This window comes from Sinohyriopsis cumingii, chromosome 3, assembly GCF_028554795.1.
Source record: "Sinohyriopsis cumingii isolate HCF-2022 chromosome 3, ASM2855479v2, whole genome shotgun sequence".
Classification (NCBI taxonomy): domain Eukaryota; kingdom Metazoa; phylum Mollusca; class Bivalvia; order Unionida; family Unionidae; genus Sinohyriopsis; species Sinohyriopsis cumingii.
Window position 1 is genome coordinate 51,244,832 of NC_142963.1, and position 15,926 is coordinate 51,260,757.

Here is a 15,926-nt window from a genome sequence, read left to right on the forward strand (position 1 = left end):
TCAACTCTTGCAGTTACATTTCTGGTCAGCTTTTGACCAAGCTTATTAAATGGTCTTATATTTACAAGATACTGTATAATATTTGATTATGAACAAGGTCTAAACATATTTATGAGGTAATCTTGTATCAGATTGGCTGAGATCAAAATCTTGGATGAGTTTGATGATATAAAGCAAGAGTCTATATATATATAGATATACAGTGTGACCCCACTATAACATGGTAGTTGGGAGCCATAAAACCTGACCGCATTATATACCAAACCCTGTTATATGTAACCAAGTCAGTTAGCTGAAGAAAATGTAAAAACCCCCCCAAATAAACAACAAATTGTGTGGAGGGGGTAATAAATGCTGGTGGTAAAATACGTGCTTCGTTGGCACAGTTACCATCTTGAATTGATGCATATTAAATGAGAAATACACCTGTAGTGAAAACAGAGAAGACATAATATAATAGTTTACTTTATTTAGAAAACCATGAATTGGTACATATACGTGAATCCTGTTTATGTATAAATGTTTAATGCATAGCATGAATAGAGTATCAACACTGTGTACTCACCTGCGAACTTCATCATATACATTGAATCCACAATACAAGTGATTCCATCGAAAATATGCACACACAGCTTTAAAATATTCATTAATTTTGTAACAGGTCATATTGGTCTGAATTCAGTGGAAAAACATAGCACAATCACATAACGAATGACGAAGCACATTTACTTTAAAATACGTTCCAAGTCGGTAAAAGTTAGTTTGCATTTTAAGCCACAAACTTTTTCCCTACAAAAAGGAAACTTTCACAGCAGAGTTAACGTGTTCCAGTCACATTGGAAAATGCAAAAACCCATCAGATTCCATCACTTTTATTTAAGTTTGGTACTGACTTCCTTTGAAGAAAAGTTCTTTGCTGTTATTAAAAAATTGTAGTCGGCTTTCTTTGATGAAGGGTGCATGCGCTATTGAAGTCACCACTAAAGGACAGCTTTCGAGAACCAAATGAATGCCCATTTCTTATTGTGGCGGCAACATTAAATAATTGTATTGCATGATTAAGACTGGTATTTTTTCCATTTGCTGAGTACGTTTCATAACAGTCAGTGCTTCAAAGGTAATCTGTTTCCTTTGAAACTTCAGCAAACTATTTTATCTGGGTACATTTTTAAAAAGGAATTGGCCCTTGTTTAGACTATTCTAGTTACTGTCCCTCCATACCTACTGAATAAACCAATAAGTAAGATGTATTTTTTTTTTCACATTTGTGGTAGTAGCTTGATGCTGCCTTCCATGCATGCATCTGAAAATTAATAAAGGGTCAATGGACGATAGAGATGCAGGTGTTCTGACGACAGGAATTATTACAGAAAATGTGAGCGTTCTGAAGGATTTAATTCTGAGTGAAATGAAGAGGAATTTTACTTACCATCCACATATAAATGTCAGTCTTTGTAAATATATTAATTACTAGCGAGCTGCCGAAAATCCGATGAAAGATAGATTACGAGACAATGCCTCGTCTGGTTGATCTCTGTTACCAGAAATGTCAACAACAAAAAAGCAGATATTTCACAACATACAGAACTCATGCTAGATTTCAGGATAAGTGGATTATGATATAACAGTGCACTGTTTAGATGGTTTGTCAGTATGGACAAAGAATTTGTTTATGTAACAATTGATAAATTTCAGTGCATTTTATATCCAGTTTGCGGCTTCCTTGCATGTGGCCTCTGAATTTCTGCACTCCAAACCAGTGGTTGTATATAAAAGTTTAAACAGCCAACAATGTCGCCAACAAATAAATAAAGCCACATGGTATGTTTTGCAGCCAATAAGGAAAAACAATCCAAGTTTGCAACATTGGCGAAGACCTACGCGATTCCAGAATAAACTTTTTATGCATTTTTTCTTCTTTTTACTTTTAAGAAGAAGAAAAAAAATATTTTTTCGTGTTGGAGAAAAATACTTATAAAATTTCAGGAGCCAGGCCACGATCGTCATGTATTATTAATACATGATCTCTTCCCCAAAATGATAAGCAGCTTTTTACGTTTTTTTCGTACTTTTTAAGAAATTTTTTTGTGCACAAGAAAAATATATGTATATGAAATTTCGGGAGCCATGCCACGACTGCGTTATATCCATATTCGCGTTATATCGGAGCGTGCTATATATATATATATATTATATATATATATATATATATATATATATATATATATATATATATATATATATATATATATATATATATATATTAACCATGTCTGTATCCTCTAAATGAACTTTGATCAAACAGTAATAAAATAAGTAATATCAATATGATATAAGGTTTGAGATAGATTACATGGGGCAGTTTATACAATATTACCATAGCCTGCTTACTGAAAGTGTCAACTGTTAAGTTTTATAAGTCATGTGAGTAAAAATACTTGGGTCTCTTGTTAAGGGTGGTAAAAAAATCCTGCATTTTCATATTCTTTTATTAGTTTTGCTCTCAATAATAATTTTTGGAAAATAGACATTGGCAGCAGCAGCCTTAAAAACATCAGTCAGCATATTTTCCTTGGATTTGATATTTTGTGCCAAAGAATACTTATCAATTCTACCGATAGTTTGTTGTTTCTACTACTGGCACTTAATGACACAAGTTCCTATTCCTGTTTTCACATTTTATCCAAGTTCCTTCTTTTTTTGCAGATCTAAGAAAAGAGAAAAATCAAGATCTAGGTCTATATCCAGGTAGGAATAAGGGTTATTGAACTTAATAAGTGCCATGGCATCTATTCCGATTGTAATCTTTTGTAATGAGATGGGCAGATGATCTTGCTGAACTTGTAATAATTTAGCGAATTTATTTCTGATAATATTTTAAAAATTAAATTTGGTAATGCAATCCATAAATATAAATGAAGTTATCATGTGTCTGATAATCTGAGCTTCTTACCTCTTGAAAGAGAGTACTTTATTTTTGACCTGATTTTAATCAGGCTTAAGTTGGTAAATTATAAGGCTTATATCATTAAGATGTTGGATGGGTTTTATTATGAATGAGTCCTATGTTCATGTATAAGTTGAACCTCTGAATTTACCACTGTAAGGACTAGCGTTGAAATTATTAATAGATATATTAGTATATCAACACCTTTTTCATTTTTATACCCATATTGATACAAGAGAAGAAGAAACCTTACAAAATGATTATTGTAATTTTCAGCAGTCTTGAATAGTGATTAGTCATTTGCCTTTAAAATCTTTAAATTGAGAATTTACTTGAGATGGCTGTAGCAGGAATATGCACTCATTTCCTTTAGTAATAAAGAAAAACTATTGTCAACATCTAGTTGCCTTGTGCATATTAAGAAACACAAGGTGTCAAACTCACATGGTCTGAAATATGTCCCCACATACCAACCCTGCCCTCGGCCGAGACATACCAAAGACTTACAAAAATGATACTAACAGCTGCCTCGCTTGGCACTCGGCATTAAGGGGTTAGTGTTAGGACCGGTTGGACTGGTGTCAGGATAATGTGACTGGGTGGGACATCATGCTTCATGTCTGCGGCATGATGCCCCAGTGCTAGACATCACTATAAACTTTCACACTACAGACATCGTAGCAATATGACTGAAACATTGTTCAAGCTGCGTTAAAAATCCAAATCACACACACACACCAACCCTGCCAATTCCATGCTCATTTATTTTATCCCATCAGAATGCTCAGCCACTAATAAAATATATTAGTGTATTAAGAAGACTTTCCACATTTGTTCCTATGTATGATTTATGTACTGTACTGATCATTTCATAACCACTTTACACAAAGTTTCTACTGCTTCGGTGGCCTAGTGGTTAGAGCATCCACCTCGGATGTGGGAGGTTGTGGGTTCGATCTCTGGCCGAGTCATACAAAAGACTTACAAAAATGTTACTAACATCTGCCTTGCTTGGCGCTCAGCATTAAGTGGTTAGTGTTTGAACTGGTTGGCCTTGTGTCAGGATAATGTGACTGGGGGGGACATCATGTTACTTGTCTGCAGGCTTGACATCGTTGTGATATGACTGAAAAATTGTTAAAGCTACGTTAAAATTCCAAATCATACACACACATACACAAAGTTTCTCTTTTATTTGCTTCAGATTTAAGTGCTATACTTCCAGTATGACATGCAGATAATTATGTCACATTTAATTCTGATTGGTGATTATTGTTTGCTCAAGTCCAAACAATAACCACCAATCAGGACTAACTGTGGCATATCCACTGAGTGATACACCAGAAGTATTTGCATCCAAACTAGGTCAATATAGAAACAATTCATCAGAGAAACGTTGTGCAAAAGTTGCTATTAAATGATCTGTAAAATATGTAAATTATACATGAGGAACAAGTTTGTAATGTCTCTTTTTACTCTGATATATCTAAGCAGTGATTATACTAAAACAAATTAGCACAGAATCAGTACAGGACCAGATTCCGAACCACACAGGTTATAGTCAGCTTGTTAATTTGTAGAAGGGTAGTTGGTGTTTTCAAGTTTCATTTTTCACTGGCATAAATGAGTGTCTTCTGCAGGAAGTATAATGTGTATGATTTGGTTTTTAGTGATATCTCCACTTCTTCTCTCTGACTTTTTCTAGATAAGATTTCCTTTGCATGAGGCATCTGCACTATTTCTTCTGTTTTGACTATAATACTGTCAGGTTTTTCAAATTTAAGCAAAGAACTGAAATCTTTAATAAAATGTTCTAAAAGAGTCTTGTACCTGATCAAATGGAGGAGCCTGAAATGGCCTAAAATATTTGAATGAAACTCAAGAGACATATAACAGGTAGTCTGGAAGTTCTTTTTATATTTTGTCAAGAGTCAGAATGGTATATGAACAAATGATAAGTCTGTGTCTGTTATCTGCATACTGAAAGTACAACCAATAAAAGAGCACTATCCCACCACAGTGACAGACCATCTAAAGATGAAAATAACATCCAATATTTTATGTGTGTCGATAATACCTGTCAACTCTATTGCCAGAAAAAATAACTCCCGATGTTTGGGGTCCTTTGATGCCTACCTCTCGATTTGATAATATCTCCCTATTTTTGCTAAGAGCTCCCAACTCTTACGTTATGTCTTTTGATTTTCATTTCTTCTAAAAATAATTCCACATAAATGGATGTCATATGCAATGCATAGAAGCCATTTCTATTTTATCACTTGTTAATATTGTTGTGATGAATATAATTATCATACTACAGACACAAATTTCTTCAGTAAATAAAATTTTAAATTTTAACATTAGTCATGTAAATTTATGATTTTTAAAAATCCCAAAACAATACTAAAATCAGAAAATAAACTGTAAGATAAACAAAAATAGACTACAGCAATAAAATTGTGAACAGTTAATTTCAATCCCAAGAATGATCAAGGTAAATGCTATAGTATCTCCATTCCCATGAGAGACACTTAAATGAGTAAATATATTTGGCATTACTGTACTGTATATACAGATATTAAATATCATCATTAAATTTAAAAAAAAAAAATGAAAAATAACCATACCATGCAGAATATGTGCCCATAAAGACTAATTCAGAATACTAGTGAATATGTTATTTAGCAAACTTAGCTAAATGCTTTACAGTTGACAATAAGAAAATAATGTTGGATATAAAATATGGGAAAAATAGTTGCCACATGTTTACACTTGAGACTGCTAATTTAGGCTATGTTACAACAAAATAGGGCATTGTTTATTTGCCAATCAATTGCTGGTCACTGCTTACATAACACACTGTATAACATGGTTTCTTTGAAGTATATCAGAGGGCCAGTTCTTTTCACACAAAAATAACAGTGATAAGAATTAACTGTTAATTAGTCACACTGGTTTTCTTGCTTGTTTACTTAATACTAACCGTAAACTATTATGCAGTTTTGCTACAACTACCAGAATATGAAAAGAGGGTAAAACCTGGAGGAAACAAAGGCACGTCATATGGAGAAACAGCGTGTCCTTTTGAGACTTTCATGCATATTGCACCTGAAAGATCGGTCAATATTTAGTGAAAACAGGCTTTAAAAATGCTGCAAAAAAACTTCCTGATTATAGGTCCCAATCTCCCTTATTTTTTTATTTAATCACCCTACTTGGCATTTTAAATGTTGATAGATATGATTGTTAATGTTTCCTATTGTAGGCTGTGTATCATGAATCATATTTATATGTGGCAGAATTGTATCATTTCATACCTTCATTAAGCTGCATTTTTGATCAGATTTTGATTGGATGTTTTTTTTAAAGAAATATGTGTTATATATTCTTGTCAGTGAGGGCTGTGGATATTGATAATTTTATCTTGTATTTGATTGACTCAGCTTGTCAACACTTTTACAGCTACATATCTGATCAGCTTTTGATCAAACTTGTGAAATAGTCCTGTGTCTTCATGATTCTGAATGATATTTGATTATGAACAAGATCTAATCACATTTATGAGGTAATTTTGTATCAGATTGGCTGAGATCAACATCTTGGATGAGTTTGATAATAAGCAAGAGACTGTATATATATATTAACAATGCCTTTATCTTCTAAATGAACTTTGATCAAATGTTAGTAAAATAAGTAATATCAATATGATGTAAGGTTTGAGATAGATTACGTGTGGCAGTTTATACAATACTACCAAAGCCTGCTTACTGAAAGTGTCAACTGTTAAGTTTTATGATAATAATAATAATAATGAGGACTTGTGTAGCATCTTATCTTTAGAAGCTCTAAGTGCTTTACAACATTAGACAACACCTATAACATAAACAACATATATAATGATATGATTAAAAAAACCAAACACATTGAAATTAGAAAACATAAAAAATATGCTGAAAATATTTAAGGTAGGAAACATTTTTAGGTCTTTAAATTTGTTCTTGCAGTGGAAATAAGTGAGTTTTATGAGATCTCTTGAATGGGATCAGTGTGTCTTTGTGTCTAAGTTCAGTGGGTAATTCCTTCCGCATTGCTGGGCCCTGGTATGCAAAAGAACGCTATCCATATGACTTTGTTTTTATAGTGGGAATAATGAGTATACGATTGTCAGAAGAGGAGCATAAGTATCTTGCTGGTGTGTACACATAGGTGAGGTCGGATAGATATGTTGGACTGGAGTCCGTTAGTGAAACATAGCACAGAGAACAAATTTTGTGTTTGATTCTGGATCGAATGGATAGCCAGTGTAGGGTACAGAGCAGCGAGGAGGTGTGCTCTGATCGTGGTACTCTAAGTATGATCCGCGAGCAGCTGTGTTTTGAACTTTCTGAAGTTTCTGGATTTGATATTGTGATGAACCAGACAGAATTGAGTTACAATAGTCCAGTCTTGAAAGTACTAATGAAAACACAAGTGTTTTAGTGGCATCAACTGAAAGATATTTGCGAATGGAGCTGATGCATCTCAGCTCAAGATTTGCAGCCTTGCATATGTTCACGACATGTTGGTGCAATGTGAGAGCACTGTCCAGAGTAACACCTAGGTTTCATACCGATTGTGTGAATTTAGTGTTGGTGTTGCTGATATTTATTGTTTGAGGTAAAGGATGTGAATGAGAAAGTCTTTGTGTTGTGATCAGAATGGCCTCAGTTTTATCATCATGAATCTGTAGCTTTTTACATGTCATCCATGATTTCACATCAGAAATGCACCTCTCTACACCTTGGATGGTAGCATCAACTTCAGTTGGGTGGCTAGATTTGTATATTTGGGTGTCGTCAGCGTACAATTGGTGAGACACTGGATGATGATCTATGACACTTGAGAACAGCTGAGTGTATAGAATGAAGAGAACAGGTCCAAGAATAGACCCCTGTGGAACACCACACCATAGATTAACTGGGCTAGAGTGTATTCCATTTGCAGACACAATTTGTGTCCTGTTGACCAAGTAGGACTTGAACCACAGTAAGGCTGTATCATGAATGCCAAATACATGCTGGAGACGGTGAAGTAATATATCATGGTCTGTTGTTTCAAATGCTGCAGACAAATCAAGGAGGATAAGGACTGTAATCTTTCCGCTATCCAACGCAGAGAGAATGTCATTAACTACTTTTAGAAGAGTAGTTTCAGTACTGTGGTAAGGGCGATATGCAGATTGTACATTGCTAAAAAGACTGTTTGAATTCAGATGAGATACAAGCTGGGACACAACCTTTTCTAAGAGGCTTTACAGTGGCAGTTTTGAAAAATGATGGTTGTTATTGTTGTTGTAGGGTTTAACGCCATTTTTCAGCACACGATAGGCTATACATGGCGGCCAGTATTAATGGTGGAGGAAGAACCCGGGAAAAGCCCGGAAAGAACACTGACCCATGAGAAGCTACTAACTAGCAAGCTTTCTCACATACCCACATTAGCTGAATCTGAGACACGAACCCACACAGACAGAGGTGAGATGGTAGTGATCCATAACGGAGAGCGCTTTAGACCACTTGGCCACTCGGGGGCCCCCAAAATGATGGAAATTCCCCGGATGAGAGAGAGGTATTAATAACATCAGTTAGTGAAGGCAATACTGGATCTAAGCACTCAAGCAGCAGTGATGTTGGAATTGGATCAAGTTCACATGACTTTGGTGCACTCTTCATCAGGATTGTACGTACAAAATCCATATAGACAGGTTCAAATGCTGCTAATGGTTGCTGCTCAAATTCTGTATCCCAACTGTATGGTGACAACAAGTCAATTGAAATTGTGGTGTCAAGCTTATCTCTAATGGTTTGTACTTTGACACAGAAAAAATTTGCAAACATGTCCGGAAGGTCGACTGGAGAGAAGGTAGTTGGAAGTGGTGTAGATTTGTTCCTTGACATTAGCTTGTTAGTAATCTCAAAGAGCTCTTTGCAGCTGGAACTTTCCAAGGTCTTAGTAGTGTAGTGGGCTGATTTCGCTGCATGGACTATATTTGTGACATTCTTCTTAGCGGCTTAATAGATTTGCTTATGAACGGTGAGTCTGGTGGAAAGCCAAATCCTCTCAGCTTTACGGCGGTCTCTTTTAGCAGTGCGAAGCTGGGCCCTAACACTGCTATACCATGGAAAACACTTTTGAATTGATACTCTGCACTTGTTAGCTGGGGCATGTTTGTTGAGCAATGAATGCAGGCAGTTACCGAGTTGTTCTGCTGTAGGAGGTAAGCCATGTGAGTAAAAATACTTGAGTCTCTTGTTGAGGGTGGTAAAAAAAACCCCTGCATTTTGATATTCTTTTATTAGTTTTGCTCTCAATAATAATTTTGGGAACATAGACATTTGCAGCAGCAGCCTTAAAAACATCAGTCAGCATATTTTCCTTGGATTTGATATTTTGTGCCAAAGAATACTTATCAATTCTACCGATAGTTTGTTGTTTCTACTACTGGCGCTTAATGACACAAGTTCCTATTCCTGTTTTCACATTTTATCCAAGTTCCTTCTTTTTTTGCAGATCTAAGAAAAGAGAAAAATCAAGATCTAGGTCTATATCCAGGTAGGAATAAGGGTTATTGAACTTAATAAGTGCCATGGCATCTATTCCTATTGTAATCTATTGTAATGATATGGTCAGGCGATCTTGCTGAACTTGTAATAATTTAGCAGATTTATTTCTGATAATATTTTTTACATTAAATTTGGTAATTAAATCCATAAATATAAATGAAGTTATCATGTGTCTGATAACCAGAGCTTCTTACCTCTTGAAAGAGAGGACTGTATTTTTGACCCGATTTTAATCAGACTTGGTAAATTATAAGGTTAATATCATTAAGATGTTGGATGGGTTTTATTATGAGTGAGTCCTATGTTCATTTATAAGTTGAACCTCCATCTGATTTTGGCCTAATGTTTGCTACTGTAGAGACTAGGGTTGAAATTATTAATAGATATATCAGTATATCAATACCTTTTTCATATTTATACCCATATTGATACAAGAGACAAAGAAACCATACAAAATGATTAGTGTAATTTTCAGCAGTCCTAAATAATTATTAGTAATTTGCCTTTAAAATCTTTAAATTGAGAATTTACTTGAGATGGCTGTAGTAGGAATGGGCACTCATTTCTGTTAGTAAGAAAGAAAAACTATTGTCAACATCTAGTTGCCTTGTGCAAATTAAGAAACACAGGTGTCAAACTCACATGGTCTGAAATATGTCCCCACATACCAACCCTGCCAGTTCCATGCTGATTTATTTTGTCCAATCAGGATGCTCAGTGTAAAGAAGACTTTCCACATTTGTTCCTACCCGTACAAAATTTTCCACATGGATTGGATGTGGAATCCATACATACTTTTACAGAAATATCCATGTGGACATTTTTATTCTATAGCTGAAGCACTCTTATGGATTTCAGTGTATCCATATGGAAATGTTATGGATTCTTTACATACTCCATATGGAAAATCTTATGGAATATGCAAATTAGTCCATGAGATCTGTAGGTTGTCCATTTGGAATAAAATTAAAATTCCATATGGAATTTGGCAATAATCCATATGGAATTTGGCAATACTCCATATGAAATTTGTGAATAGTCCATATGGAGTTGGCAAATATACCATATGGAATTTGTAAATGGTCCATATGGAATTTGATAATAGTTCATCCCATATGAAATTTTCCAGGCATACTTGAGGCAGATTTCATGCAGACTGGTTTTTTAAGCGCTTTCTGCCTAAACCATAAAAAAATCAGCTTCATATTTCTATTAAACTGCCTAATGATTCTTAGACATTATTGGGAATCAGTGATAAATATTCTCAATAGTTTTTAAAATGGATCATAAATTTTATTTTGACAGACATTATCAAATAAGATTCAGGTTTTTCTTGTCCTCATTTTCTTCCTCGCATACAAAGCCTAATGCATGATGGCATCACTTAAGTCTTTTTCATTTCACTGAAAAGTTTGGTGAGATTTCACAAATATTTGACTAAAACTTTTGTGAGATTTCACTAAAATTTGATCATTATATAGTATTTTACTGAAGTTTCAATAGTTTTTCAGACATTTCAGAAGGTTTCAAATTAATAATGAATATAAATTAAACAGGACTTTATTAACCAAGGTGATATTAAATTAAATTATTTTACAGATGTTATAATTATATGACATCCAAGGCAAGAGATATGGGGGTTAATAATAATAATAATAATAATAATAATAATAATAATGACTATTTAAAGAAGGTAACTTAACTAGTTACAGAACTAATCTACCCTGAGGCCTTCTATCAGTTATGTACAATATATACAGTATGATGTGAAGAATCTAGCTTGACACTAAATAATTAAGTGGTTTTAAAAATCAAAGTATCAAGCCTGGAATATATGCACAGGCATCTGTGACCATATAAACATATATAAAATATAAAATATTAATCTGCATTGTAAAATTCAACTGTGAAAATAATGCAAAATTGCAGAAAAGCATCCATTTGAGACATGAAAAGAAGAAATGCTAGGAGCCTGCCATATATCACTTGTACTGCAGACTTAATTTTTTATTAATGTACAAACTATGATGCTGTTATGGTCTTTTCAGTTAGTCCTTGTTCCATAAGCAGCCGTGACAAACGTTTAACATGATATAGTTACTCTTATTTTATACTGAATTCCAACACACCTAGAATATTTTGATAATATACACAATAATGCCTCACGATAATGAAAGATGATTCTATGTGGGGGCGAAAAGAATTCCGCAAAGATATGACGATCTTTGATAGACAGGTATTTCGCAACAATTCCCACCAGTGATCTATACATTGTCCTCCATAAATTAATTCTGGAAGTTAATCAGTTTTGAGTTATATAACTTCGAAATCATCCTGGTTCAATTCCTTGTCCTATTTAGCACATTAGCCGCTACTGTGAAGCTCTTTATGGCACAAAAAGCAAATGCTAGTCCAAGCATTCAGTTTTCATACAGACTAACCAGTTACATTCCCATCGACTTTGCATTCAAGCTATTCTCATTGCCATACATTTTTCAAATGTTTATTCAACTTGTATCCCGCTCGAATCGCCATGTTTAGCATTCCTATCGGTTTCTGTTATGCAACGATTCATTGGGCAAGTACACAATTTTAACCAATCAGAAAGCTCTTTACAGCGATCATCCTTTAAATAATAAATGAAACAAATACTTATTAGAAAGCTTGTTGTGGATAGAGCATTATTTAAAAAAGTTTCGGAGACTATTAAAAAAGGGTCTGTATCGAGGAAAATCAGATTCAGGTCAGAAGAAAAGCGAAATTCTGATTTAAAACAGAAAACAAGAAAACTTGTTTGAGGGCAGTTAAATCCAGTTTAAGTTAAACAAAAATACAACAACAACAATAACAAAATTTGATAAAGAAATATAACACAGAAAGATGTGGAAAGAAGTTATTGTGCCCAAAATAAACAATACAATTACAGCTATCAGAAACGGGGAATATAAATGCTGCTGGAAATCATTGAAATTGTACAAGAAACAAAAAAATAAATTTTATTATATCTTACTGATATTTTTTTTACTGAAATGTCAGTGATATTACAATCACAAAATCACTATATTTTTTTAGAATTTTTGGCAAACTCTCAGTGAAATTTCAATCACAAATTCCCACTGATATTTTCAGAAATGCTGGTAAAATCTCCTAAAATACCATAAATTTAGTGAAAAAGGACATTTGAGTGAATGTCAAGAAATGTTCAGTATTTTGCTGAAATTTCAGCCACATTTTCACTTGGGTATGATTTTTGTAGAGCATATTTAAATAGGAAGCCAAAAAAAATACTTTTAAGAATAAACATCAGATCAAGCCCAAAATCCACCTTGCACCAAAATTTTCTAAGTCCAAAGATTCATCTATGATATTAATTTTCTGATCATGTTTACATTTTCTCTACTTTTTGATCATGATTTTGTCTGTTTTTAAACATCTGTGGAAATAAATTAAAGAAAACTGACATACATTTATGAGTATGTGTTCATCCTTCCACATCAGCTACACTGACATATACATGTACTCTAACTCCCACTAATATTTATATTTGAGTCAGATAGTTTAGGTTATTAATTCTTCAGAGAGTATTTTCCATGATGCTATAATACATGAGCCTGCTTTCCATATGGAAAAAGGTGCTTATGGATTAAAGTTGCAACTTTATTCCACATGGAATTTTCACTTGCTGTGAAGAACTTATGGAATTGATATGGAATAAATTGTCTGATTCCATAAGTTTTTCAGTCCATATCTCTTCCATACGGATTCCTGAAGTATTCTGTAAGGAATCCATGAGAAATTTCTGTATGGGAATGTATGATTTATGCACTGTACTGATCACTTTTTAACCACATTACACAAATGTTTTCTTTTATTTGCTTCAGATTTAAGTGCTATACTTCCAGTACGTCATGCAGATAATTATGTCACATTTAATTCTGATTGGTGATTATTGTTTGCGCAAATCCATACAATAACCACCAGTCAGGACTAACTGTGGCATGTCCATTGAGTGATGCACCAGAAGTATTAGCATCCAAACTAGGTCAATATAGAAACAGTGCATGAGAGAAACGTTGTGCAAAATTTGCTATTAAATGATCTGTAAAATACGTAAATTATACATGAGGAACAACTTTGTAATGTCTCCTTTTACTGTGATATGTCAGGTTTCATTTTTCACCTTCAGAAATGAGTGTCTGTCACCTCAAAAGTTGTTTTGCATCTGCAGGAAGTATAATGTGTATGATTTGGTTGTTAGTGATATCTCCACTTTGCTCTGAATTTTTCTAGATAAGATTTCCTCTGCATGAGGAAATTGCACTATTTCTTCATGGATCAGAATGGCATATGAACAGATGAAAATTGTATGTCTGTAATCTACATGTTAAAAATACAACCAATATGTCAACCAATTAAATGTCACCACCTGCTACAGTGACAGACCACCTACTAAAGATGAAAATACCATCAAATATTTTATGTGTATCAATAAGGTTTGATACTGTAGGCTTTGTATTGTGAATCCTTTTGATAAGTGGCAGAGGTGTATCATTGAACACCTACATTAGACTGCATTTTTTATAAGATCTCAGCTGTTTATGATTATGAGTGATGTCTGTGGATATTAATCAGTTTGTCTTGCATTTGATTGGCTCACCTTGGTCTTGTATTTGATTGGCTCACCTTGGTCTTGTATTTGATTGGCTCAGCTTGTCAACACTTTGCACTCAGTGATACAAGTTTATAATCCTCGCTTCACATCTGATGTGTGTTCCTTCTTTTTTGCAGATCTAAGAAAAGGGAGAAATCAAAATCTAGGTCTAGATCCAGGTAAGAACCATGATTAATAACTTTGAAGAAATACCCTTTAAAGTTGATGCATAATAGTGCTTTTTAAATTTGCAAAGCAATTATATATATACTTTTTTGTATAGTAGAAGATACCAGTCTGGAAAACACATATCTACATAAATTATATTTACTGCAATTGACTGTACACCACTGCCTAATAATCCATGACAAAGGAAGACCATAGAACCTCAGTCCTCCACATCCACACCTCATATCAGTGCGATGACCACCCTCAGTGCGTGTATACTTTGTCTTCACACTGTGCCCATGAAGTTGGTATGAACACAGTGAACCACTTCATATAGCCACATTTTCATCAGATTGTGCAGTTATTCTTTAAATTGCTAGAATTCCTTCACATTCCTTTCCCTAGGGTTGCCCTCCTTACCTATTCATTTCCATCAGAATTGCCACCTGGCTACCAAGAAGCTGTCTGAGGAGCAATTAACTGTGAGAGAGGAAAGCACAAAGATGGCCCTAGAGGTCCAGGCATTCATGAGCTTTCTATACCTGAGAACTCTCAAAACCAGTCAGAACTGGACCATTGTTGCTAGACAGCTAGACATTGTATCGAAAATGGAGAGTGAAACCCATGTTAAATGAGCTAGCATCCTTTCTTTCTCACTTCCTCCATGAGAATATTTTTAATCAGGCCAAAGACACTCCAATCAGCACTGATAAGCAACTCAGAATAAAGAAACGAGTTTTGCTAATTACAGCACCATCACCCAAGATGATATATTGGAAATATGGTACATGAGTTTGAATTTTTACAAGAAGGAAGAAAGGGAAGTAGAAGGAAGCATTGACCTTTTTAATGAAGCTTTAAAAGGAGATCCATCTTTCAGGAGAAAATATATTAGATTATATCTATTTTTTTTTGTTGTGTGTACTTTTTCCATACCTTTCCCCCTTCTCTTTTCATTCCAGGAAGGGAAATGTCAGAGACAATGCTTTCATGTCACAATGAGTTAGTTTTTTTATCCAGCTTTGCCACAGGCAGGTTTAAAAAGCTCCCTCATATCATTTAACCATGCCCTTTCTGCCTCCCATTCCCTTTGGACCTGCACATTTAATGTTTGTCCATTGCTTTCAAAGGTATCCCACCTCCCACATAGAAGGCACCAATTAAGACCTTGGAAGAATGGGAAACCGAGGCATGAGTGGAGCCCAAATGCTTTCTCATGCAGATCTGTGTCTTATGGGCACTACTTAATGAGGACATAGGTACCTTGGAATCAGTTGAGTACCCAAGAAGTATTGTACAGAAGATTGCCAAATATCATCTAGATGTACCTGATTCATTTGTGGCAGGCCCCCTCCTCATGAGGAGATATGTCAACCTTTCTGGTGCAGATCTTTCAAGGAAGCAGATAGAGGTTTTATGGGCACAATGCATTGAAGATGACACTCTGGTTTACTGAAGTTGTAGCTTATTTTTCAGAAGAGCAGGAAACCTTGGCTATTCCGAGATCAGGCATTAAGTCTCCTGTATAGTTTTTCCAATCTTTACAGTCAAGAGTTGC

At 34.5% G+C, this 15,926-nt stretch overlaps 1 protein-coding gene across 2 annotated transcripts in view; it reads left to right on the forward strand.

Moving 5' to 3' along the window:
* Positions 1-15,926, forward strand: part of LOC149802846 (uncharacterized) — a 155,748-nt gene that overhangs the window by 112,903 nt on the left and 26,919 nt on the right. For both annotated transcript variants that reach the window (XM_089952302.1, XM_089952301.1), the window contains 3 exons: positions 2,707-2,748; positions 9,497-9,538; positions 14,338-14,379. In XM_089952302.1, coding sequence (XP_089808428.1) covers positions 2,707-2,748; positions 9,497-9,538; positions 14,338-14,379 — 126 coding nt within the window. The remainder of the gene's footprint in view (positions 1-2,706; positions 2,749-9,496; positions 9,539-14,337; positions 14,380-15,926) is intronic.